Source organism: Oryzias latipes, chromosome 16 (assembly GCF_002234675.1).
Source record: "Oryzias latipes chromosome 16, ASM223467v1".
Taxonomy (NCBI): domain Eukaryota; kingdom Metazoa; phylum Chordata; class Actinopteri; order Beloniformes; family Adrianichthyidae; genus Oryzias; species Oryzias latipes.
The window spans coordinates 15075110-15100814 of NC_019874.2; the positions used below are offsets into that span (position 1 = coordinate 15075110).

Sequence of the window (25705 nt, forward strand, 5' to 3'; positions counted from 1 at the left end):
AAGCTCACAATATTATTGGTTAAAATCACTGACTGAATCACTAAAGATGCAAAATTTCTACAGTTAATATCAATACTGTAAAAGAAGAAATGAGGTAACAACATAATGACTCACCGATGAACTATTTTTTCTATCAACAGAATTTTAAATGTACACATTCATACTAGTATTGCAAATGTTCATGCTGAAATGTATGAAATATTTACATTTTCCTCTATATGGCAGATAGAAGGATGTCCAGTACAGCTGTGGTTGAGGCCATGAGGAAGTGAGCAGGAGTAAAAGGGTTAAGGATTGGACAGTGCGTGGCAGCGGACTAAAGAAAAGCTCTCCACTTGTTTGTAATACTTTGCTTCCGTTTGATAATGTTCTTTGGAAAGTAAAACATCTCCTTGTTGAATTTAAGATCCGATACAATAAACATATCAATGTTACAATGTCATAAGAGAATTATTTTTTGTAGACTCCTGACCTAAAAAATATATCAGCTGCTTTGGGGGTGTAGGACCACACATGTTGCAATATACACGTTCTTCCAGAGGAACAATGTTCAAAACAGGAAACCACCACAAATAGAGATCACCACAGCTGTTGCAATGAGATGTTTTGCAGGTTACTGAAATAGGTAAAAGTAGAAATTAATTTAAACTAAAAATGAAACTATAAATAAGTAATGTTACTCACATTTTTAGGGTATGAGTAGAGTGAAAAATGTTGCATCCAAGAATGAAACTCTCACACTGAGACAAGATTTTATAACTGACCATGGATCATACCGTTCATCAGTAATCCGTTAGTATCATCTCCTGCAGGAGGTGAAGTCAGACGGTGTGGTGGAGTAGGCCTCTGTAAAGGATAGACACACACACACACAAAAATACACACAAAAGGCCTCAGGCCGTAACAGACAACAGTATTCAGAGTGTAATAACAGTCAGATTGGCTCTATTAGAATTTATTGGGGGAAGCTCACAATGTTATTGGTTAAAATCACTGAGTCACTAAAAATTCAACATTTCTACAGTAAGTATCAATACTGTAAAAGAAGAAATGAGGCAGCAACATCATGATGCACTGTTAAACTTTATTTTCTTTCAGCAAAGAATTTTATATGTACTCATCCATACAAGTTTTACAAACATTCACGCTGAAATGTATGAAATATTTACATTTTCTTTTCAGTACTTTTCTTTTTTGATAATGCTCTTGAATTTAAGATCAGATACATTAAACAAGTCAACGTCATAATGTCTTAAGAAAATTCTTTTTTGTAGGTTCCTGACCCTAAAAATATCCCAGCTGCTCTGTGGTTGTAGGGCCACACATGTTACAATATACACGTTCTTCTGAAGAAACATTGTTCAAAACAAGAAAACAGGTAATGCAATAGATTATTTTCTATGGGCCTCCCCACAGATCAGAGCTCACCACATGTGTTGCAAAGAGATCTTTTTGCTGATTACTGAAATAGGTACAAGTACAAGAAGACAAACAGGTAAGGGAAGGAAAACAGAGAAAATTAATTTAAACTAAAAATGAAACAAGACAAACAGCTTTGTTACTCACATTTTTAGGGTATGAGTAGAGTGGCTTGGAGCTCTGCATGACTACCGTACTACTGTTGTTTCTGTAGAAGCAAAAGACAAGCACAATATATTATTATATGACATTATTTGGTCTAATCTTTGGTGTAAATAAAAGTTAAAAGTAAAACTCACAAATAGCTCACAGAGACGTCAGTTGTTTGTCTGCAAAAAAAGACATTATATTTGAATGAATAATTCTTTTGTTTTTCTTCTCAACTTGTCATGTTCAACAACTGAGTAAACAAGCCCCCCTACATTAGCCGCCCTGAGGATGCACTTCTTTTTAAAGATTTCAAAGCTGCTGTCGCTAGACAGAGGTGAAAATGTCTCGGCCTCTGCTTCTGTTCTTGGATAAACAGTTTTCACACACACTTTATAATGTATGATCACACAATTGTTCAATAATTCAGAGTAAATACGAGATCATTTATGTAAAATTATTCCAAAAACAAATATCCAGAACAGTTAAAAAAAACATTTCCGTCAAAAAACACAAACTCCAAGCCAGCATTCATTTTTTAATAACCATAGTGCCTTCAGAATCTAAAAGACCTCATACAAAAATACAGTAAATTAAATATGTCAACAGAGACTTTAGCATTGGGAGGCATTAATGAACTTTGGGTAGTCTCTCTCTGCCAACCACCTGGATTTCCTGCTGCTCTCCTGAAAACAGTACATTTGTGAAGATCAGTCAATAACTGCTTCAACAGAAAGTAAAAGCAAATGCTGTTTTTTAGAGTATTATTACCGTGATAACCGGTTCCATATTGATCCCTTATGTAAGAAACGTCAGAAATAATATTAGTTTAAAAGAATCGTGTTTGGAATAACATCAGTCTCTCAACACACCGTTTTTCTGGCCTTGGAGGTTTCTCTCTGTCTCCCGGAAGATTCCTTCTGGATATTTTGATACAGATATTTTAGACTTTATCTTAAATTGTCAGCTTTTTATTAGAAAATCATAACTTCTTCATCTCACATGGGCTGACATTTGATATTGGGGAACTCTGAACCCCATAGAGCTTGTCAGGGACCAGCTGAAGCACAGACTGGATGATGGTACCCCACCCCCAAGTGACCTGATAAAACTGCATGTAGCACTTGTGGAAGAGTGGAACACATTGACTTAGAACAAGATCATGAGTTTGGTAAGGAGCATGAGAAGTTGAATTTTCAAGCTGTCCTTGTGGTAAATGGTGGAAATACCCGTTTTTCACAAGATCAATTTTTGTTATTTGGGGCCATCTTAATTATTGTCTTAATTTTTGTAGCAATAATTATCAAACTAATGAAAATTTGTCCTTCTTTTCTTATTGATTGGCATTCATGGTTTTTAATATCAAAGGGAACTTTTACATATTTCATTCAAATTCAGACCAAATGGGAAAATCATTCATGTAAATAACATTATCCCTAACTTCATGTGAGTAGTGTAAGTTTCAGAGTTTACCACACGCCAGGTTATAGTATATTTTTCTTATATATTTTCTATACAAGTTCCAGTTTTTCTGTCAACTCAAGTTACATCAAGGCAAGCTCTGTAGGTTTTTACCTGGATTTCTAGTTTTTGACCTAGTCTCTGCCTCTGTAATGTCTTTGCACAGTAATACAAAATTGGATTTGGATGGCTGTTTTTTATGGCATCCCTATCGTGATAACCGGCTCCATATTGATCCCCTATAAAAGAAACATCAGAATGAATATTAGTTTAAATGAATCATGGTCCAATTTGGACTATCATCAGTTTCTAAAAAACACAGTTTTTCTGGCCTTGGAGGTTTCTCTCTGTCTTCTGGTAAATTTCTTCTGGACATTTTGATAAAGATATTTTTTGATTTTATCTTAAATTGTCACATTTTTTAAGATAAAATCATACGTTATTCATCCCACAATAGGATGACATTTGATATTTGGGGAACTTCAGTCCTGGTTATCTGGCTCCCTCATCCACTTATCATTCTTGTCATTGATTATGCTCATGTCATTCACCTGTATATAGCACTACTTTAAGTTTCACAGTTCATTAATTATCATAACCAATCAAACCAACCATTTTTGCTCTATCCCTCCATAAACCTCATGCAGCCTTTTAAGAATTTAAAATTGTTTTAGCTAAACGCAGGCCTTCTGCCTTATGAATAGTGGCTTAAGTACAGAAAAAGATAAAGGTTTGACTCTGTGCCTTTTTTCAGGTTGAGGTGTAGTCTCGGTTGGTTTTTCAGCCTCCTTTCTGTTGATCAGAAAAATAGCGTTGTCAACATAATCTACTTTCAGCTGCTAAACTACTGAAGTTTGTCAAACAACCTCATATGTAAATCCTAATTTCATGAACAATTGATACCTTTTCCTGTAGATAAACACCCCCAAAACTGCAACAAGTATGAGCAGTAACAGTGTCACTGGAAGGACCGCTGGTGCAATGGTTCTCATTTTGTACTTAAAAGTTCCTGATGTAGAAGATTCATAGAAAAGAAAAGGAAGAAACAAGTTAAAATACACATTTGATTAAACGGCACAATACCACATATTTAGCTTCCCAAACCTGTAACAGTTAAAGTGACTGTGGTGACTCCTTTCTTTTCCCCCCAGAAGGAGGCAGTGCAGGTTAGATTTTTCACCCCATCCCCTGGAGCAACTATGAAGTTGATGATAGACGTAGTTTACCAGATGCCTCCTGAAATCAAGGAATCTGAGACCGCACTAGAGATGTGGGGGACGCTCCATGAAAACTCTGGGGAATGTGATGGACATGTGTGTGTAACAGAGCATGAGACAGTCAAAGCTGAACCAGCATCCACTTCAGCTTGAACTCCGGTAATCTCTGGTTTTTCTGGGGAAGCTGTGGACGTAGACAAAATGTTTTGCTGTAGCTCAGTGTGCAGACGGAGAACGCTAGGTGAAATTATTTGAACTGTTAACTGAATGTCAAATAATCCAAAAATGAGAAAACACTCCTAACCTTTCATGACAATAAATACACAGCTGTTGTTGAACGTGTACTTCTCATTCCCTCTCTCTGCATGAAAACAGAAAGGTCCGTTGTCAGAGGGTTTGATGTCGTCGATCTCTAAAGAGCAGTTTCTTTCGCTCAGATCCCCAACAATTTTTGTACGGTCCCTAAAGTGGTGCATGACTTGGGTTCCGGCCATTGTGGAAGACAAGGCTTTGCTCTGGGTTGTCCATGATTGAAAGGAGTCTGTTCAGTGACCTCCTCTCCATCACTGCTTCAAAGGATTCCTGTTTGCAGCCAATGACATAACCCGCCTTCCTGATCAACTTGTTCAGGCTGTTGGTGTCACTGACTGCAATACTGTTTCCCCAGCAGACCACAGAAGAGAACAAGGTGCTGGCTACCACAGACTGGTAGAAGATCTCCAGCAGCTTGCTGCACACATTGAAAGACCTCAGCTTCCTGAGGAAGTAGAGTCTGCTGCAGGGCTTCTTGTACACAGCAGTGCTGTGGCTCCTCCAGCTCAGTCTGCTGTTGATAGTCACACCCAGGTATTTATACTCCTCCACCATTTCCACATCCCTGCCCAGGATGCAGAGGGGTTAGTAAGACTGCCCCTTTCCTCCGGAAGTCGATCACCATCTCCAGTGAACTCCAATGAACAGACGGAGGCATTTGGATCCATCTGAAACCAGATTTATTAAATAATAGAACCAAGGCTCAAGATGGTGGTTAAGGAGTTAAATAGCAAAATGGCAAACAAACCTGCGAGCGAGGCAGATCAAAGTGAAGACAGGCTGATGGGAAATTTCGTGAAGATGAAAGCCGAGTCAATAATCAAGGGATGGTTCTCTCTGGTGGTCAGAAGGGGACACAGGTCTTCACCTTAATCTTAACAAATATGAACTTCTTCCAGTAAATACTGTCATTAATAAAAATGTTTCCTTTTTAACCTTTAGACACACCACTGTTGAAAGATCCAGTTTTAACTTCGCCCAAATGAATAACAAAGTCAAACGTGCCCTCTTTCAATTAAATGTATTTTCCGTCCCCTCTACTGTCTTCTATTGGAGAAAATATATGCTTGATTTGCGATGGAAATAATTGTGAACACTGCATCAGAAATTTTTAATACAACTTTTGCATAGAATCTATCCCACTTATTAGTCCATGTTGAGATATAATAAGACAATTGTATTCTCTGTAAAGAACACCCAGAAACAATTTGTCACCTATTTTGGAAATGTAATATTGCAAAAAGGTTTGGAAAAAATGTACACGTTTTACAAACTGCAATATAAGGCCTTTCTGAAAAGAACACAAACACAAAAATGGTAATAAAGGTATTAGACAAAATAAAAAAGAGCTAAGCGCTGTGTTCAATGAGCTACTAAGCATAGAAATAAGATGCATAGATAACTACCGGTACATAGCAAACAATAAGTAAATGAATGCCTAGCCAATGTTAAAGCTGGCAAGCTCATATTAAACAATGAAACAAACTCCAAAAACCTTTTCGGTTGGCAACTGAACATCTCAAAAAACATATTTTTTGCATAAAGATTGTGACAATTGCTTATTGTCAAGTTGTTTAACTATAATGCAGGGGGGGGGGGGGGGTTCTGGCTGCCGCGGCTGCTGTGGCGGGGGTCTTGGTGTGGGGGTGGCTGGGCACTCTCCTTCCTTCTTTTCACATTCCACCATCCATTTTAGAAGAACATAAACACTCACTTAGGCGCAGGTGTTAGCTCACCTTTGCACTTATAGTTTGCATGATTGATTGAATGAAATATTTCACACTAATTGTTTTAAAGGCATACGTATGCATGTGTGAACAATATTTGTATTGTGTACATGTTGACATGTGGACATTTTTGCAGCTAGCAGGTGTGTTTATAACATTTGATTGTGTGTGGGGACAGGCCCCGCCCTTTGAGATTTGTACTACATTTGAACCTTACCATAATGATAAACATCCAGTAGCTTGTTGCTTTATGCTGCTTCATGGTTTTATCCCCCACTCCTATAATCACCCTTCTACCCCCCCCCTCCTGGGAAGGATTCTTCGGGGAGGAGAGACTCAGATGGAGAAACTTTCACAAGTGGATCAAAAGCTCTGTGCTTGTCTTGCCCAATTAAGCAGATTGCTTGAGACCCCTGAACTTGTGCGGAAGATGGAAGCCACCTTGGAGCGAGTTTCTGCCCGGATCGAGGGAAGACTGGGCTAAATTCATCCACTTTTCATTCGAATTAAATTCTGCCTTATAAAGCGCAGAGCCAGTCAAGGATTCAGCCTGCAGAACAAACAACCTACCTGCTGCCGCCCAAAAGTATTCTGATCTAATCGGACTCCCCGAAGGAGCTGTGGACAACCGTCCTTGGCTCTATACCAAAACAAGCCCCTTCTACAGAGTGGACTACAGCAGCTGTTCACAGGGCTGATAACTGCAACTCACCCCACTGCTTAGTACTCGGCTTCCTTACTACCCACCTCCCTCCTCTGTGTGCTGTCTGGAGGATGTGCCTGGCTCGCGGAGCTACAACTTCGAAACCTTAAACAATAAGAAAATAGGGAGCAAATCTCAAACCAGAGAGCTCATGCAGCACAATTGCCCAACTTGCTGTGTCATTCAGGCTACTGCTTTACAGTAATATATGTTTTGTAATGTTTGTTTTATAATAAATATGCCTAGCATTCTCTTTGTCGTTGTTCTTGTCCTGCATACTTAATCTATGTGTTTTGGACAATAAAGTATTAAAAAGTGAATACAGCAAAACTCTGAATGACGTGCGTGTGAGGAAGCTAAGAGAGAAATTCTTTTTGCCACAAGTACGCTTTGAACTGCAATATGCCATAAACATTCAACAGTCTGTGTACTTTATTCTGTTTTCCAGTCTGCAGTGCTGATACCAGCTGCCCTCAATTATTAGTTAAAGATATATTGCATATACATGCATACAGTGTATATATGTATAAACACGATTGTAAAAAGGGTAAAAAGCTATGTATCTTTTAATTAGTAAATTCCCAGAACGGTTGTTTTGAGTAAAGATTGAATTTTGATGAACATGAAGATTAACTTGAAAAGTATTCGCATGTATTTGTCATTTGAATATCAATCAAATCATTTTGTTGATGTATATGCAAAAATTGTAGTTTTTTTCACTGGTGATGAATTGTGAATGTCTATTTTGAATTATTTGAGACAATTAACTGAAATTTGGTTCTGTTTACACAAGCCAGGTTTTTTCTCTTTCTCCTGCCTGGGGATTCTGCGTACACTTACATATGGGTGGCGAGCTACAAGGAGACCTGACCTTGAAGAAGAAATTGCAGCCAGAACTGCTATTGTTGCGGTACGAATAACCCCACCAAACAGTGTACAAACATCAGTTAAAGAATGAAGTACATCAGACAATGCCTTGAGAAACACATGATCTAGTTTCCTACTTTAGGATTACCCAAGTACGTGAATTTTGTTACACATGCAGAAAAGGTTTGCAGTCAGCAGAAACAGGAATTTGATGTAAAAGTAATGACAGTGAGTGCAAGTGATGTTATGTGATGTTTCAAGGCGGACGAGGCCGCCCGAGAGAAAAAGGTCGTTGTGGTTTTAGAGGAAGAAGCAGAGGGCGTGGACACGAGTGCTGAAAGAAGTGCTGACAGAAGTGGTGCATACTGGAAGTGTGGCAATCTCTGACATTTTGCCCGAGATTGTTACCAACAGCAACAGCATAAGTCAACATGACTATTACAGGAAAAAGCAGTTGAAATTAAGAGCTCAGAAATAGGGATTATGAACAAGTAGATGATCTAGATGAAACTGATTTAACCCAGAGACCCAGCTCCACCATCAAACGCCAGTTCGTTGCCCCTTATGGTGACCATACCTGGTCTCAGTTTAGCTCATGTTTATGTTCATGTTTATGTTTATGCTCATGTTTTCCAAGTCTTGTCTCTATTCTAATTTTATTCTCCCTGCCTCAGGATCCCAGCCTCCAATGGTCACCTGTGTGGAAGTCACGTCAAGCCATCACACTCTGTCAAGCCGAGCTCGTTGCGACCTCCAGCCATGCCTCAAGCCACAGTCCTCATCAGACTCCTACCAAGCCACAACCATCTCTCCTGGAAGGAAAATAAATACTCTTACTTACCTCTCACCTACTTGTGTCCTCATTCTGGGTTTCAGCATCTGGGTCTGTTCATCCTAGAAATCATGACAGAATGAACTGTCCTAACTCCTGACCCAGCTGACCCAGAAGGACTCCGCTATGCAGTTAACCAGCAAAGAGCTTTCCTGGAACTGCACTCCAACGCCATTTCTCGCATGTCAAAAATTCAAGAGGATCTACTTTCCCGACTCAATGGTATTACACATACATTAATGGATTTACCCAGACAAAGGTCTAATTCTGTTACCACAGCAAAGCTTACTACTTCCAGCAACACTTCCACTTCCGCTCCCGTCCCGGCCCCGGAAAACTTCCGTCTGCAACCCGAGCCATCGGAGACGTTGAAATATGCAGCGGGTTCCTCCTCCAATGTCAACTTTTGTTCCAACAAGCCCCCAGGTACTATTATTCTGATCTCAGCAAAATCACGCTCATCGTCAACTCAATGAGAAATAATGCCTTGCAGTGGAGCCAAGCTTTTCTAGCAGTCAATCCCATAACCCATCTGCCCATTGAACGTTTCATCGACGAATTTCCTCTGATGTTTGACCAGCCTAAAAAACAGGAAGAAGCCTCCAGGAAACTCCTCGCTCTCAGGCAACGTAACCGCTCCGTCAGTGATCACGACATCGAATTCAGAATACTGGCGGTGGAGGCCGGCTTGTCGGATCCGGCGCTCCGTGGCGTCTTCTATCAATCCCTCAACGAATCCATAAAAGATCACCTATGCACACAACCTGAAACCAACAACTTTGAGGAACTAGTCTCTGCTGCCCTGCGCTCAGATACCCGTTTACGGGAGCGTCAACATGAAAGAACACCTCCGGCACGTAAGAATCCTAAACCCATGTAAACTGTTAACACTCATTCTTCCCCTGCTGGTGCTTCAGAGAACTCCCGAAGCCTTCCTGAGGAGCCCATGCAGATCGGGCTCTCAAAGATCTCTGCTGAAGAACGGCAAAGGCGCAGAGAGGAAGGTGCGTGCTTTTACAGCGAGGACCGGGGACACCGTGTAAATCATTCCCCTCTTCATCCCCCGCTGGGGCTGGCTTTTTTTTCGTTGAGAAAAAAGAGAGATCCCCAAGACCTTGCATCGACTATTGCGAACTAAACCAAATCACTGTAAAAGATAAATATTCTTTGCCTCTCATCAGCTCTGTGTTTGACTCCATCCAAGAAGCCCGTATTTTTACGAAGCTCGATCTCCGAAACGCCTACCATCTTGTGCACATCCAAGAGGGAGACGAGTGGAAACCGCTTTCAACACCCCTTTAGGACACTGAGTATCTTGTCATGCCCTTCGGGTTAACCAACGCGCCAGCCGTATTCCAACGTCTCGTCAATGACGTACTCAGGGACTTCCTTAACCACTTTGTTTTCGTCTACCTCAAAGACATTCTTATTTATTCCGAAGATGTCTCTCTACACAAGAAACATGTCAGATCGGTGTTGCAGAGGCTATCTGAAAATCACTTGTTTGTTAAAGCCGAAAAATGCACTTTTCATACCACTACAGTTCCGTTTCTTGGTTACATCTTCGAGGCAGGTAGCATTCGCCCAGATCCAGCTGAAATAGAAGCTGTGTCACAGTGGGAACCACCTACCACGCGCAAAAAACTACTGCAGTTTCTGGGCTTTGCAAATTTCTATAGACGTTTCATCAGAAAATACAGCTCCATTGCCACCCCATTAACTCAACTCACATCCACTGCCAAAGCCTTTCAGTGGCATCCTGCAGCCCAAGCCGCCTTCGACCACCTTAAAAGACTGTTTGTTTCCGCCCCCATCTTAATCCAGCCCGACACCAACAGACAATTCATTGTGGAAGTCGATGCCTTGGACTCAGGAGTTGGGGCAGTTTTGTCTCAAAGGGAAGAGGCCACGAACAAACTGAAACCTTGTGCTTTCTTTTCTAAGAAGCAATCCCCGTCTGAGAGGAACTACGATGTGGGCAACCGTGACTACTTGCCATCAAGTTGGCTCTCGAGGAATGGCGTCATTGGCTGGAGGGAGCGGCTCATCCCTTCATCGTATGGACTGACCATAAAAATCTTTCATATCTCCGATCTGCCAAAAGACTAAATTCACGCCAGGCCCGTTGGTGCTTATTCTTCGACCGCTTCAATTTCACAATTACTTACCGACCAGGATCTCGTAACGTCAAACCTGACAGCCCTTCACGCAAATACTGCTCATCTGAGACCACCTCCATCGCCAACATCCTGCCTTCCACTTGCGTGGTGGGGAGCTTGACTTGGAACATTGAGGCCAGAGTGATCCAAGCCCAAGGTGACGAGCCTAATCATCCTGTTACCCTTAACAGCACCCTTTACGTTCCCAGTTCTCTGAGATCTGACATGTGCCCATACGTCCCGCATCGCCTGTCATGGGGGAGTCCATCGCACCATCAACCTCCTCCGCAGACGTTTCTTTTGGTCAACCATGAACAAAGATGTCAGGGAGTATGTTGCTGCATGTACCATCTGCGCTCGCTCAAAGTCTGCTCACTCGCCACCCTCTGTGTTACTCCAACCTCTACCCACGCCCAGTCGTCCGTAGTCCCATATCACCGTGGATTTCGTCACCGGCTTCCCAGACTCTCAAGGACATACGGTCATCTTCACGGTAATCGACCGTTTTTCTAAATTTGTGCACTTCATTCCACTCCAGCAGCTCCCCACGGCCACTGAAACCGCAGAAATCCTGGTCCAACACGTCTTCAGACATCACGTCATCCCATCTGACATCGTATCAAATCGCGGACCTCAGTTCATATCCCAGGTGTGGAAGGCCTACACTCAGCTCTGGGAGCCACGGTCAGTCTTGCATCCGGGTACCATCCTCAGTCTAACGGCCAAGCGGAACGTGCCAACCAGGAGCTGGAAGCATCCCTACGTTGCCTAGCGGCCAATAATCCCAAGGACTGGTCTAAATACCTGGTATAGGTCGAGTATGCGCACAACTCACATCCTTCTTCCGCCACAGGAATCTCGCCGTTTGAAGCATCCCTCGGGTTCTCGCCACCGCTGTTCCCGTCCCACGAACTCGACCTAGCTGTGCCCTCGGTGCAAGACCACCTCCAGCACTGTCAGCGCGTTTGGCAACAGACCAAGGCAGCGTTCATCCGCACTAAGGAGAGCAACAGCTGGACGGCGAATCGTCACAGGGTGGTGGGACCCGACTATCAGCCTGGACAGAAGGTATGGCTGTCCGCCAGGAACATCCCTATTCAAGCCACGTCTCGCAAGCTCGCCCCCAGGTACATCGGCCCGTACACTATTGACAAGATCATTAATCCCTCCTGTGTCCGCCTCAATCTCCCGGCCGCCCTCAAGATCCACCCTTCCTTCCACATCTCACAAATCAAGCCAGTTTCGGACAGCACCTTGTGCCCGCCTTCCGCTTCCCCACCTCCCGCCCGTATCATTGACGGCGCTCCGGCTTACACGGTCAGCCGTATTCTGGATGTTTGACGTCGGGGTCGTGGCCATCAGTTCCTCGTTGATTGGGAAGGGTACGGTCCTGAGGAGCGCTCCTGGGTCTCCCGCTCCCTCATTTTGGACCACACACTCATCTCTGATTTCTACCGCGCCCACCCGGATCACCGCCCTGGACCGCCTGGAGGCGGGTCGTTGAGGGGGGGGTACTGTTATGGTGCCTGTCAGTTTCCTCCCCCTCCTGCTCTGCTCCTGACTTCACCAGCTGTGACCAATACACCTCATCAAGCGCTGCAGCTCAAAAGGAGACCCAGCTCCACCATCAACGCCAGTTCGTTGCCCCTTATGGTCACTATACCTGGTCTCAGTTTAGCTCATGTTTATGAATACAAGTCTTGTCTCTATTCTAATTTTATTCTCCCTGCCTCAGGATTCCAGCCTCCAAAGGTCACCTGTCTGGAAGTCAGGTCAAGCCCTCACACTCTGTCAAGCCTCGCTGCGACCTCCAGCCACGCTTCAAGCCACAGTCCTCATCAGACTCCTACCAAGCCACAACCATCTCTCTTGGAAGGAAAATAAATACTCTTACTTACCTCTCACCTACTTGTGTCCTCATTCTGGGTTTCAGCATCTGGGTCTGTTCATCCTAGAAATCATAACAACAATGCTAATATTAATATTTTTTTAAATGTTGGTCCAAAGGCAACTGTAATTTTTGAACAATATGATCACAACATGAATTTTACACACAAAAAAATCAACATTATATTTATTTTCTGTAGCTACACAAAAAGTGAACATGTTGAAGTTTTATAAGTTTTCAGTCAGACAACTCTTGCAGTAAGAAATATTTATTTGACATACTTAATTTTCCACATTCTTTAAGTTGGCATTCACATCTTTTCGTTTGGCATAAGGCTCCGTTCAATTCCATGAGAAATTCCCATAAAACTTTCGGGTAACAAAACCCCCCTTTACGGAGCCCACAGGTGGAAGCCGGGGAGGAGGGAGGGCCGAAGAATGAGCGCTGAAGGTAAGAAAGAGAATGAACAGCTGCGCACCTGGGCTTAAATAGGACGCTGAGCAGGTGAGTTAATTGACTGAACCGCCCTAGGGTAGTTACCTGTAAAATACTGCAGCGAGTATCTGCCTGAAATACGACAAGTCGTCATTTCAGTCAGACAACTCTTGCAGTAAGAAAAATTTATTTGACATACTTAATTTTCCACATTCTTTAAGTTGGCATTCACATCTTTTCGTTTGGCATAAGTCTCCGTTCAATTCCATGAGAAATTTCCATAAGACTTTCGGGTAACAAAACCCCCAACACCAAGATCATCCAGAAGAAGAAAAAATGTGAATGTATAATCAGTGTGTAATAAGATGAGGTGTGTTTTCGGCGGCATTCCATTTTCATTTCATTCCATTTTCTGCTACGGCACCATTGACCGTTTGGGCCGCCCCGTTCGAGTACAGCTCCACGAAGGGGACATGCTATATTGTGGATCTGCTATGTGTGACCCGGCACCATTGACCGTTGGGCCGCTGCCGTTCGAGTACAGCGCCACGAAGGGAGCATACTATCTAGTGGATCTGCTATGTGTGACCCGGCACCATCGATCGTTTGGGCCGCCCCGTTCGAGTACAGCGCCACGAAGGGGAAATGCTATCTAATGGATCTGCTATGTGTGACCCGGCACCATTGACCGTTGGGCCGCTCCCGTTCGAGTACAGCGCCACGAAGGGAGCATGCTATCTAGTGGATCTGCTATGTGTGACCCGGCACCAATGACCGTTGGGCCGCTCCCGTTCGTGGAAACCAATTGGGGACCATACTATCTGAAAGAGAGGGAAAGAAATAAAAGGGGAGCCAACATAAGAATTACTCATACCTGATCTTAGAATGTAAAGCTCACGTCTGCAAAAACGCTATGCGGAACTATAATTTAAACCACCAAGAACAACCCGTATGAGACACTAACTTAACATCCATTCCAATGCTTCCAATGGCGTATTATGACATGCTTAAGTAACAGCCATTATTCAAACTTCCATTAAACTAAGAACAAGCTTGATGGCCATAAACTTCTTCCATTTTGGCAACTATATATACATGAACTTAAGTAACATCCATTATTTTGAAGCTCCCAACGACAGTACAACGAACGAGTTAATAGCCATAATTTTCTCCATTTGGCATACCAATTATACGCGCTCAAGGAACATCCATTTAATTGAGGTTCCATCCAAATATTAAAAACGAGTTCAATGCCCACACTGTGCTTCATTGGCATACTGCAAACAAATGAGCTTAAGAACCAAATTCGAGCTCCAGCGCATACTATGATACAACTTAGAACATCCTAAATTTTGAGGCTTCCACCTGGCAATAATTTTCTTTTAACATCTATAATCGAAGAATTTACATTCATTCTGCTGTTGACATTGATTGAGTGATTAATTCAGTCAGAAGTGTCATTGGAATGCAGAGGAGGTCCACCGCCCCTTCACTTTCAGTGCAGCAATAGGTACGTCGAGCAGTCATCGTTGCAGCACCAGATCAAGGAATGCAGGGGTGACATTATTTTCTGGAAATGGAGCAGCTGATCGGGGCGTAGGGGTTCGCAGGCTCAGGATGCGATGCATAGATAAAGACAAAGCAGTATTAGTCTTGACAAGAATATATAAATAACCCAGAAACTGATCAGTTTCAAAATGCTTGAGATAAATGAAATAACAGTGCTTTTAAAGAACAAATCTGAGAAAGTGAAATTTAGTAGATAGTTAAGGTAAAGACCCATTGTGGATTTGTCGCACCATAGAAACCACCATAATCACAAATTCCAACAGTGAAATGATAGTGAAATATAGAGCCTGCACGAAATCTTAACACCAATTTTTTATTTTTTTATTTTTTTTTATATATACTCCAGTGATAAGAAAAGTAACCTTTGACAGTTTCAGAGGGACGCACCTTCAGGAGGTCATCAAGGAGCAGGAGATGGGAAGAGTAGCCAAGGAGATTTGTAGATGAGGAAGGTCAACATCCCACGTAGCAAAGGATTGCACCTCGGTTGGATTTGATGCTTTGTATTTGATATTAGTGGTTCTCAAATTTGTGGACAACAAAGTACAGACTACTGAAATTTTAATCAGCCAAGGGCGTCTGGATATTGCAAAAGAGAACTTGAGAGCCATGAGGGATCATAGGTTTTGATAGTATTTTTGCTAGACTGAACCTTAAGCATTTAGAGGCGGAGTATAACAAGCCTCTAAATGGGGAAGAATCTAGCAGAGTGTCATCTGCTTAAGCAAGGCAGATAGAAGACTGACTTGTGGACACAAGATCTAACTCTTGAACTAAGCTTGAGAGCGCAAGGGATATATTTCCTACGGTCAGGGTAGAAATTGCTCAAGGTGTTATTTAAACAGTAACCAAGTCAACCGATGACACAATACTATCATTCACTATTGAAACAGCCTTAACATAATCTCCAAGGCTGAAATCTCTCATAACCGGACGACCCCTTAAAAACCATCAGAGCTGTGGATTCTGGCGGCCGGACAAACACAAACCACTCTTAAATCCTTTACCCAAAACCAGAAAGCGCAGCCGCAGCCTGAAGACACAACAGTCATCATAACAAAACCACTCCAAGCATAGAGAGGGAAAGATCAAACGTAAAACATGAAAATCCAGAACAGGAACACGGGGCCCAGGATCGAACTACCCAGAACAAGAACACAAGATGAACGGATGACCATAGGACCAAAGCCACAGCAAATGTCAGGTGGCCCAATCATTGACAAATCATATTCAACCAAAACATGAATAAACGACACTCTGCACAAAAGCTAAAGATGACATAATGGGGAGACAAGCATCAATGAACCATCCAGATCCATAGAAGAAAAATAAATCCGGACGGGTGGAGGACCATACAGTATAGACAACGTGGAAACTCAGATTCGAAAATAAAGTTTTTTCTCCTCAGAGATTCAAAGACCAGGGATCTGAGGAAATTTGGCCACCGAGAAATCATCAATAACTCGCAAAATGAAGGGGACCCATCGGCTACAAATATCCAGTACAGAGCTTCTGATAATAAAGTCGATATTATGAGGACTGCCACGACAGCTGAAAAAGGTAAACCGACAAACCTTCGAACGCCTACTGATTGCCAAGAGACGCCACTGAGAGGCATAGAGGCAGAACAGTGAGAACATCAGCGATAACAGTCATCGTCAGCCTTAAATCGCGTAAGGAAGGAATATCGTGGAGACAGCATGGGCAGCTGAAGAAAATATATACCAATCCTGAAGGGGCATGAGGAACTAGGCCACTGATGCCCAGAAAGATGAACTGCGAGGCGGCTAACAGGTCCAGATCAAGTCACGTCAACCTGAACACTTCCTAGGGGCCACTCTCAGTGGCGGCTTTGAAAACGATGCCCCGGAAGAATCCATCACATAGCCCCCACAAACCTCCAAACCAAACCAGAGAGAGAATAACAAATTAACTGTCCAGCCGAGAAAAACAAGGCCGCGAAGAGACTGACACACTCACTAAAGCGGCCGACGCAAGTCCCTGAAGCCAGGGCAGGACCCACTGGGGTACAGAGAGCGGGGAAAAACAGGTGGAGCAGAACCAGAATCAGAATGTGCGGGGGCAACGAACGAGGATCGCCGAGTGAATAAAACGAGCCATAGACGCTGCATAAGAGAGACCAATCATAGGGAAATTGTCCACGGAGCAGAGACGGGTCAAAGAGGGACTAATTCACATTCTGAATAACCAGCAGCTACAACAACGAAGAAAACAAACAGAAGAACCGCCATAATAAGAAAGCCAGCATTGAATTAAAGATAGTCAAGATTCACATTCAGCTCCCAAAGAACAAAACAGCAACAGAGAAAATGCTAAAAGCCACAACGAATTCAGCCAGCATGAGAAACCTGTCCAGACGAGGACTGCCAGCCTTCACAACCACAGAAAAGACCCCACAACCCCTGAAACAATAACCGGACGACGCAGAACTACACAGCAGAGAAATGAATCAGAAGTGCATCATGAAGTGGACCATGAGTCAAAAAACTACAATTCCCAAGGTCCTTAGGGGCACAACGTCACCGATGACCGAAGTAAACAGGAAGCAAGAACTTAGCCTTAGAAAAAAACACGGGAAAAGAACCGCATGCCGCTCATCGTAGAAATTCGGCTGACCACGGGGGCCACGGACATCCCGAACACCCCCTGCAGATGCACGCGACCGCGGTGAAACGAACGCGCTGGGGGCCTGGGCGCCGTCAGCCGCCCGCTGATCGCCGCAAAAGGAGAGCAAACGCGGCGAAACGAAAACCCCACATCAGAAAAATGGGGATCATCCATCTGAAGGAACGGGGGGAATACAGCAAGACGGCGAAAGAGAAGGAGAGCCGTGGGCACGGAGAACGGCGAAGAATGAGCGCTGAAGGTAAGAAAGAGAATGAACAGCTGCGCACCTGGGCTTAATTAGGACGCTGAACAGGTGAGTTAATTGACTGAACCGCCCTAGGGTAGCACTGCAGCGAGTATCTGCCTGAAATACGACAAGTCGTCATTTCTTTTGTCTCAATCAGAAATGAAGTCTTTGAAAACTTTAACAAAACTGTTTTATTTCTTCATAGATGACTAAATTGTTTTAATTTAGTTAACTTGTGTCTGTTAGCCGCTTCACCTTCATCCAGCCGCCTCAAAGCTTCTTCTCAGACTCGGTTCTCCCGGGAGACACGGTCCTCCTGAGCCGGGTTGCTCGCTCACTCAAAGCAGTCGGAAGGACTGAGGACTGAAGCGTCCTCCAGAGCGTTGTACGTTAGAAATCACCCCCTTTCCCGCAAACACGTTTAGAGACATGCTTGGCTCGCGCTGAGCATGTAGCCACAGCGAGTGGGCACTGAGGTCATCGGCTTACTTCTGCATTCTGACTGGTTTGGAGTTTTGCTACACTTTTTGCAGGGTGAATGTGAAAAGGAAAGTGCAATCAAGTCTTTAAAGATGTTAATGATGATTTAGTGATGTCACAGACTGAGTGATGTTAAAGAAGACAATAAAAAACCGTTTCAAAGGACTAACTTTTAATTTTATTTTTTGAGTCATTTGATGCAATTACATTTTGAAAACTGAAAAAGCATATCTCTTAATCCATTTTAATGATCAAATTAGATATTTCTAATTGAATTTTGCTACACATTTACCAGAGAACTTCTTGAAAATTAACCATGAAATACCATGTTTTTTACCATTTTAATTAAGTGACAGAATAAGCAGTGTTGAAGAAGAAGAAGAAAAAATGGTATGGCGGATTGCTTTTTCTTTTTCATTTTGAGTCAACAAATGCAGATTCATTTTGAAAAATGAAAAAGCATTTCTATTAATCCATTTTAATGATCAAATTAGATATTTCTAACTGAATTTTGCTACACATTTACCAGAAAATCAAAAAGCATTTCTGGTATTGACTTTTATTTTTAATTATGCTCATATAGGACGCACACAACATGCAGCTCACACACCCAGGAAACGTTCACACACAAACGCACTGGCATACACGCATTATGTAGCCTGACACTCTCCCAGCTAGAGTAGTTATGATCGATCTTAACAATGTTAGCTGGAATGTGTGTGGACTTGGCTCTGGGCCAAAGAAGCTGAAAGTGTTAAACTGAATGATCTTAAAGCAGATATAGCTTTACTGCAGGAGACCCACTTATCTAAATCAGAGGATCATCTTCTGTGCTGCTCATAGTTTCCATTCATGTATTCTGCTGGTCAAAACTCCAAACAAAGAGGAGTTGCTGTTTTAATTAGTAAAAACATTGATTTTACTCATAAGGATACAGTTACTGACCCAGAAGGCCGATTTGTAATTATAAACAAATCATTTCAGAATAAGGACTTTTGCATATAGTGTTTATGGCCTGAATGTTGACGACTCTTCCTTCTTTCACAGATTGTTTACCTCACTTTCGGTTCACTCTGACTCTACAATTCTTATAGGAGGAGATGTCAATCTGATTCTGGACCCTGAAGTTGACAGACTCCAGCACACTAGGCAGTCTGCAAGTATTCTAAAGCAGTACATGAATGATCTGGGTCTCTGCAACGCTTGGCGCTCATGTCACCCAAACACTAAAAGATTCACCTTCTTCTCTCCAGTTCACCATTCACACTCTGATTTAGACTATTTATTAGTCTGTAAATCTCTTTTAAAATGATAAAGAAAATATTTGACATTTTATTTTCAAACATTTATTTAATAAGTGTTTTGCAAAATTCAATTAGAACTTTGTAATTTGACAATTTAAATGGATTAGCAGAAATGCTGTGTAGACACAGCATGTTTGAAACACAACTCGCTCACAACGGTGGTTTAGGGTAAGCTTCCTGTTTTTAAATATTTAAAAGCTGACAGCTTGACAGAAGTGAAAAGTCACGGCCTCTGCTTCTGTTTTCCTGGAAGACAAGTTCTTGCAAAAAAAAGTTTTCACGCACACTTCACCATATGGTCACACAATAGTTCAAAAATTCAGAGTAAATACGAGATATTGTATGTAAAATTATTCCAAAAACAAATATCCAGGACAGTTAAAAAAAACAATTCTGTCAAAAACACAAACTCAAATGAGTTTTCCTCTCGGTAACAGGAAACTTTATTTCATATTTAAATTCACACACGGTTTGGGAAAGTTTATTTAGAATTGTAATTGACAGGTGAAAAAAAAAAAAAACAAACACCAAAAAACAACTCAATTTATCAAAAATAATAATTTTGGATTTCCAAACTTTGAGTCTTCAAAAGATAAGTTGAAAGAAGAAAAGAGTGAGGGCCTCATAGACTTTGTGTATGAAAAAGAGAGGTGCCAAAGAATTCACTGTTTGAATTTTCTCTTAAGAAAACAATGTCAAAGAGACCAACGCCACTATTTCAAGTCACATACCTGCACTTGCAGTGACAGCACTGTTGCAGAAGTTACCGTTGCAACAGCTAAACTTTATTCTTGGAAATAGAGAAGGAAAGATGTTTGAGACAGAACACATCAGCTTTGAGATGCATCCCTTTACGGTGGTTGTGTTTCCTCCTAAATCAACTGAGAGAGAATGTTATTAGAAGCTTTAAAATCATTTTCCTTTAGAATAGTCAAGAATAGAGGAAGAACAGGGGTCTCACCTGTTTCAGTAACGCAGAGGTCTTCGTTCCCCTCACAGGCTAAAGTTTTGTCACATGTTGAACCATCACAGGTGAAGCACTGTCTCCCATTTGGAGTGGTTTTGATCGAATCTACAGAAACAAAACATAAATTATGTTTAAAGATGATCAGAACCTCACAGCCTTTTTCCCCCCGATTTAATCTTGTAAACAGATTTATTGATTTTTAAAAATGTAATTTAGATTTATATGAATAAAGCAGTTTTTATAAGAGTTATAAACAATGTTTTTGTTTCTGTCAGAAAATCCCACATGGAGTTAAATTCTGTATCCAAAACCAGATTCATCTTTTTAATGTGAAGTGTTTTCTATTCCCTTCATGTATGACATTGCTGCTATCTTATGAAGTGATATATATGCTAAGACATTGCAAACAAAACTTTCTAAGAATCAAATGAAAACATTAAATATTTGCTTTCAAAACATGTTTTTGCTTTAAAAAAATTTTTTTTTTTTGCTTTCAAAAATTATTTTTGCGTTGCAACACAAATGTTTTCACATGTGTTGTGTCTCATCTCTCTTTCTCCACATCTTTGATTTTGCTTTCATAAGTTTAATTTTAGTGTGACATATCTGCCATGGAACAGCCTGCTGATTGGTCTAGATTCTAACCAATCAGGTGTCTCTGTTTCGTCAATCAGACTTTGTATCGGTTCTGTTCGAACAGGATTCTGCAGTCTTCATCCATTCATGCCTCTTTCTCTCAGAGTAAAACCCAGAAGGAGCAGCAAAGCCAGTAAAATAAAATAAAACCCTCTTTTAGAAACCAGGGGCCTCATTTATAAAACTTTGCGTAGGATTTGCGTCAGAAGTGGCGTACGGATGAAACATAGGACGTGCGTACGCACAGAAATATTCGGATTTATAAAACCGTGCGCACGCACATCCTACCCATCTTTCCGTTAATAAATCACAACCAATTCTAAATACAGCGCAGCTTTTGCGGCTTCATGACACGCCCATAGTTGCCCATAAATAGTCCGTGAAACGCCCACAAATGAATATTCATTGATTGCGAAACCATGGCGAACACAGAGATGAAATCAAAAAAACGTAACTTCACTCAATGTGATGTAGAAGTTATCGTTGGCGGACGCCTTATAAGCTGTAGCCTCACAACCTCGGACCGTGGACGAAACAAAAAAGAAAAGGTCGGACATCAAAGTCGAGGCAAAAAAACGTCTGGTGGGTAGATGGGGCATTTTATTTCCATCCATTTAATTGCATCTGACAAGCTACAGATGTCAGTAATAATCGACGTGGAAAAGGGAAATTGATCAGCGCAAATGTAATTTCTTGTTTTTTTCTGAATGGTTGATACATACACCATACATTGTTTTATCAAAAATAAAACAAACTAAAGGCATATGTATGAATACCATAATTCCGTAGCTTATGAAGAAATGTTTTACTATGACAACAACTTTCCCCAGTGGACAATTAATGCATCTCTCTCTATCTATCCATCTGTCTGTCTGATTGCACCCATATCTGCTCTGCCAGACGGACACACTGACGAGAATATCAGTTTTGTACATTATTTTGTTCTGTTAACTATATTATTTATTTATTTATTTTTTAACTTGTCCTGTCCAACAGCTAGGCAGACAGATGAGAGCTGAGGGCCTCTTGTGTTGGACATATTTTACTTTAACAAGAGGGGTTATTAATCTTCAGACAAACCAAAGGTATGTCTGATAAACCCCTTTTTGTTGTATTATTTTTTATTTATTTGTTACATTTAGTGTGTGTGGGTAGGGAGAGGGGAAGAATGTGGGGGGGGGGGGGCGGTGGAAGAGAGTAAAAGGAAAAAAGGTGAGAAGGTGGGGGATACAAGTACTGATTTGAATAAGTTATTATTTTAAGCTGTAACAATTATACCAGATCTGCTGGAAAGACAAATATTACATCAAAGGTGAAATTCTTACACTAAGATGAGTGGAAAACATCTGTCCATCAATACACTGTGGGGTCCATCAATACACTGTGGGTTAGGACGAGGGATGAAGCAGACAGGGAGCAGTGTGGGAGTGTGCACGTGCACCTGGGGGTGGAGATACATGCACGCTGCCAAAGTGAACCGTGTGTTCATAAGGGGAACCAGATCCTACCCAGCCAGACCAGCCAGACCAGGAGAGGGGAGGAGAGACCCCCAGGCCAGGAACCCCCCCGGCACCGGACCCAGGCAGCCCGGGAGGGGGGGATGAGGGGACCGCCCACCCACCCAGCCAGGCGCAGAGAATGCCCCTCTACAGGGGCCCCCCCGACGCCCAAAGGCATAAGCGAACCCGGCGTCCGGCCCCGAGGCCACAGGACAGGAGCCAGGGCCCCGAGAACCCATGGGCCGCCCACCACCCAACCGGCGCCCCGCCTCCGCGAGCCAGCCTCGGCACCAGGCCCGAGCATTCCTAGAGATCGCCGCGCACCCACAGCCACCCCCCATAACCCTACCCTCTACAACCCTCCTCCCCTGCCATATTATCTAAGCCCCCTTCCCCAACCCCCATAATGCCCTCCCCCCTCTGTGATGGGGAGGGAGAGCCCCAGAGGGTCCCAGCGAGCCAGCCCCCAGGTCCGTGCCACCCATGCACTCTCGCACACATACTCACAATCTCCTGGTTACCCCCCGCCGACACGCAGTAACCCCCTCCGGCCGACCGACCGACCCCCCAGCGCCGCATGCCCGACCAATTACCGCAGCCGACAGGATACCCACAAGACCGGCCGCCCCTCCCCGACCCCACCCATGTATGGAGGTGTGGGTGTGCTGTGTGTGTGCTGCAGGTAAAATAGGAGGTCACCAGTGCGGGGGGGCCCCCGGCTGCCAAGCAACAGAGCCCCCCCACTCCGGGGTCCCTCTGTGTGTGGTGTGTATTCGCTGTGTGTGTGCTGCTAACATGCAGTGTGTGTGTCTAAAGTGGAAGTTAAAATTATGGGGGGGACCTGTGAAAGATGAGCACGGATGTTTCACCGTGCCCCCCTCCACCAGACCCTCCCCACAAGGCCCTAGATGAATCAGGGTGTCTAATATGCAAGTAAAACCGGGATGGAGGGCGGGCGCCGACGAGACCCCTGAGAGAAACACCCCCAGTGAGCCCCGCCAGCATACCCCACCCACCCAGTTCCCGGAGCCCTATGTGACTGTTTGCAACATTTGTTTGGGTGAGAGCGGGGAGGAGCAGGCGGATGGGCACAACCGGAGGCTCCCCCGAGCGACCGGCCCCCCAGCCAGCCGCGGTAGGCGCCCCCCCTCCCAGGGCGGCCAGGCAGTCAGGAGGCAGCAAGCCAGCCGCAGATGGAGGTCAGAGCCTTGCAGCGCCGAGAGACAGCCAGCAAGGAAGGGGCCCGGTGCCAAAACGGTGCCAAAACCATTCATGCCCTGATCTCTCTAAGGACTAGCACCCCCTCCCCCCCCGGGGGGAAAAAAATAACTAATTACTGAAATAGGCAAAAGTAGAAATTAATTTAAACTAAAAATGAAACTACAAATCAGGACATCAGTGTAGCATTCAGACAAACAGCTTTGTTACTCACATTTTTAGGGTATGAGTGGAGTGGCTTGGAGCTCTGCATGACTACCGTAGTACTGTTATTTCTGTAGAAGCAAAAGACAAGCACAACATATTATTATTAAATGACATTATTTTGTCCAATCATTGGTGTAAAAACAATCGGTATAACTGACTAATAGCTCACAGAGATGCCAGTTTGTCTGCAAAGAAAAAGACATTGTAGTTTAAAGAAAAGATTTCTTTGTTTTTTCTTCTCAACTTGTCCTGTCCAACAGCTTAATAAACAGATTAGAGCTGAAGGTCTTTCATGTTGGACATATTTTACTGTTACAATAGGGGGTTATGACTCTTTGTTATTTCATTCTTCATAATTTTCTTATATATGTACCGTAATTTCCGGACTACAAGCCGCTACTTTTTACCTGCGCTTACAGCCCTGCGGCCTATTCAGTGACGCGGCTGAATTATGGATTTAATTGGCGGCCGCCATGTAAGTACTTTTGATCTCAGTGAATGGATTAAATTCTCTATCTAACACCAAGCACAAGGCATTTTTTTTCAACACACCTCTTAGCAGCCAAACAGCATGGACTTGACTTCAGGTCTTAGACACTTCAGTCATGGTTCAACAAAACGAAACACGCATGCCCGGCCGCATCCCAGAATCCTTTGGTGCCATTAGACCCAACGTGCACGTGATCGCCATTACAGTATGATGCAGCTTTCAAGTTAAAAGCAATCGGGTTTGGAAAAGCCGGTCAGCTGCTGACGGAAAAGCTGCAATCTGCAGCTGGGCTGCACGTAAATATGTGGGAATAACATCAGCCTTTATTTTGTCGGGACACGACTGGAAACACAAATCTACGATCGTTTTTACGGTTTCTAAGGACTGAGCGGAATTTTGCTTTGAAAAGCTCACAGCCTCCGTGTGAGCTGGAGACATCTTCTCCTGCTGCTCTTATAGAGCTGCGGGGCCGATGGCAGTCTGATGGCTCCCACACGTAACAACGCATCCGCCCCTCATACACAAATTGTATAGTATTAAGTCCGATTGCTTTGCACAGACACGATTTGCCCCTTCCACCGGCGCAATGGGGACGAAGTGCTCCTCCTTGAAGCCGCCCTGGCCAGAGGTGTCGGAGTAGATGGGAAGGGGAGACAAGGAGCGCGCGGGGCGAGCGCGGAGCGCAGAGGCGTCCGCGGAGCGCAGAGGCTTCTGACTTCTGACGCACACGCCGCACTGAGGCGCGCGTATCGCGCTGAGGCGCGCGCTTTTCAGTCGCCGCTGCTTTATTTTACCGGTGTGTTTTTTTAACCAGTCCTGTTACTCCCATAACGCTGCCGCGACACAAGCGGAAGGAGACCTTTTCCCGTTCACCCCTCCATGCACTGCTGATACTTGCTCATTCTTAAACACGTACAACAGTATGGCCAGCCGGGCGTTGGCCCCGCCTTTAGCCCCTAAGACTCATGGGAAATGGGGAATCGCGGATGTAAATTTCCTCTTGATAACTGAGGGATGCAATGTTGATTATATGGTTACTGTTTGTAATTTTATGTATGATACCTAGATTGTCAATAAGTAAAAAAAAAAAAAAAAGGAAATAAAAACACCATAACTGAGGAACTTGTGAACAGAATAGAGGTCCGTGCTGTTTGACAGATGTTGACATACTCAAATACATGAGCCTGAGTCAAAGCTGACTCCACCTACAGTGTGCTAATGAATTGCACTCACTCTGGGTTTCACGACGTGATCTGTCAGGATGACAATGTGCAGCTTGTATTCCGACGCGGC

At 43.3% G+C, this 25705-nt stretch overlaps 1 protein-coding gene across 2 annotated transcripts; it reads right to left on the minus strand.

The window, feature by feature from the left end:
* Nucleotides 1-472: 472 nt before the first annotated feature.
* LOC105355910 (myeloid cell surface antigen CD33-like) lies at nt 473-23978 on the minus strand. 2 transcript variants are annotated; one of them, XM_020710087.1, is made up of 5 exons: nt 4549-4804; nt 4132-4428; nt 3142-4036; nt 1567-1627; nt 473-616 (listed from the first exon to the last, which is right to left on the minus strand). In XM_020710087.1, the coding sequence occupies exons 1-2, from the start codon at nt 4736-4738 to the stop codon at nt 4250-4252; spliced, it is 369 nt and encodes a 122-aa protein (XP_020565746.1). In that variant the 5' UTR covers nt 4739-4804; the 3' UTR covers nt 473-616; nt 1567-1627; nt 3142-4036; nt 4132-4249. The 2 variants fall into 2 exon arrangements, 1 of the variants encoding a protein (XP_020565746.1); XR_002874900.1 differs by lacking the exons at nt 3142-4036; nt 4132-4428; nt 4549-4804 and adding an exon at nt 23930-23978.
* Nucleotides 23979-25705: the final 1727 nt, after the last annotated feature.

Excerpts from the sequence above, each read along its gene's own strand:
- LOC105355910 (XM_020710087.1), bottom strand. The coding sequence starts at position 4,738 with ATGGCCGGAACCCAAGTCATGCACCACTTTAGGGACCGTACAAAAATT. Across the intron at positions 4,429-4,548 it reads TGTATTTATTGTCATGAAAG|CTTCCCCAGAAAAACCAGAG; the intron begins GTTAGGAGTGTT and ends CTACGTCCACAG.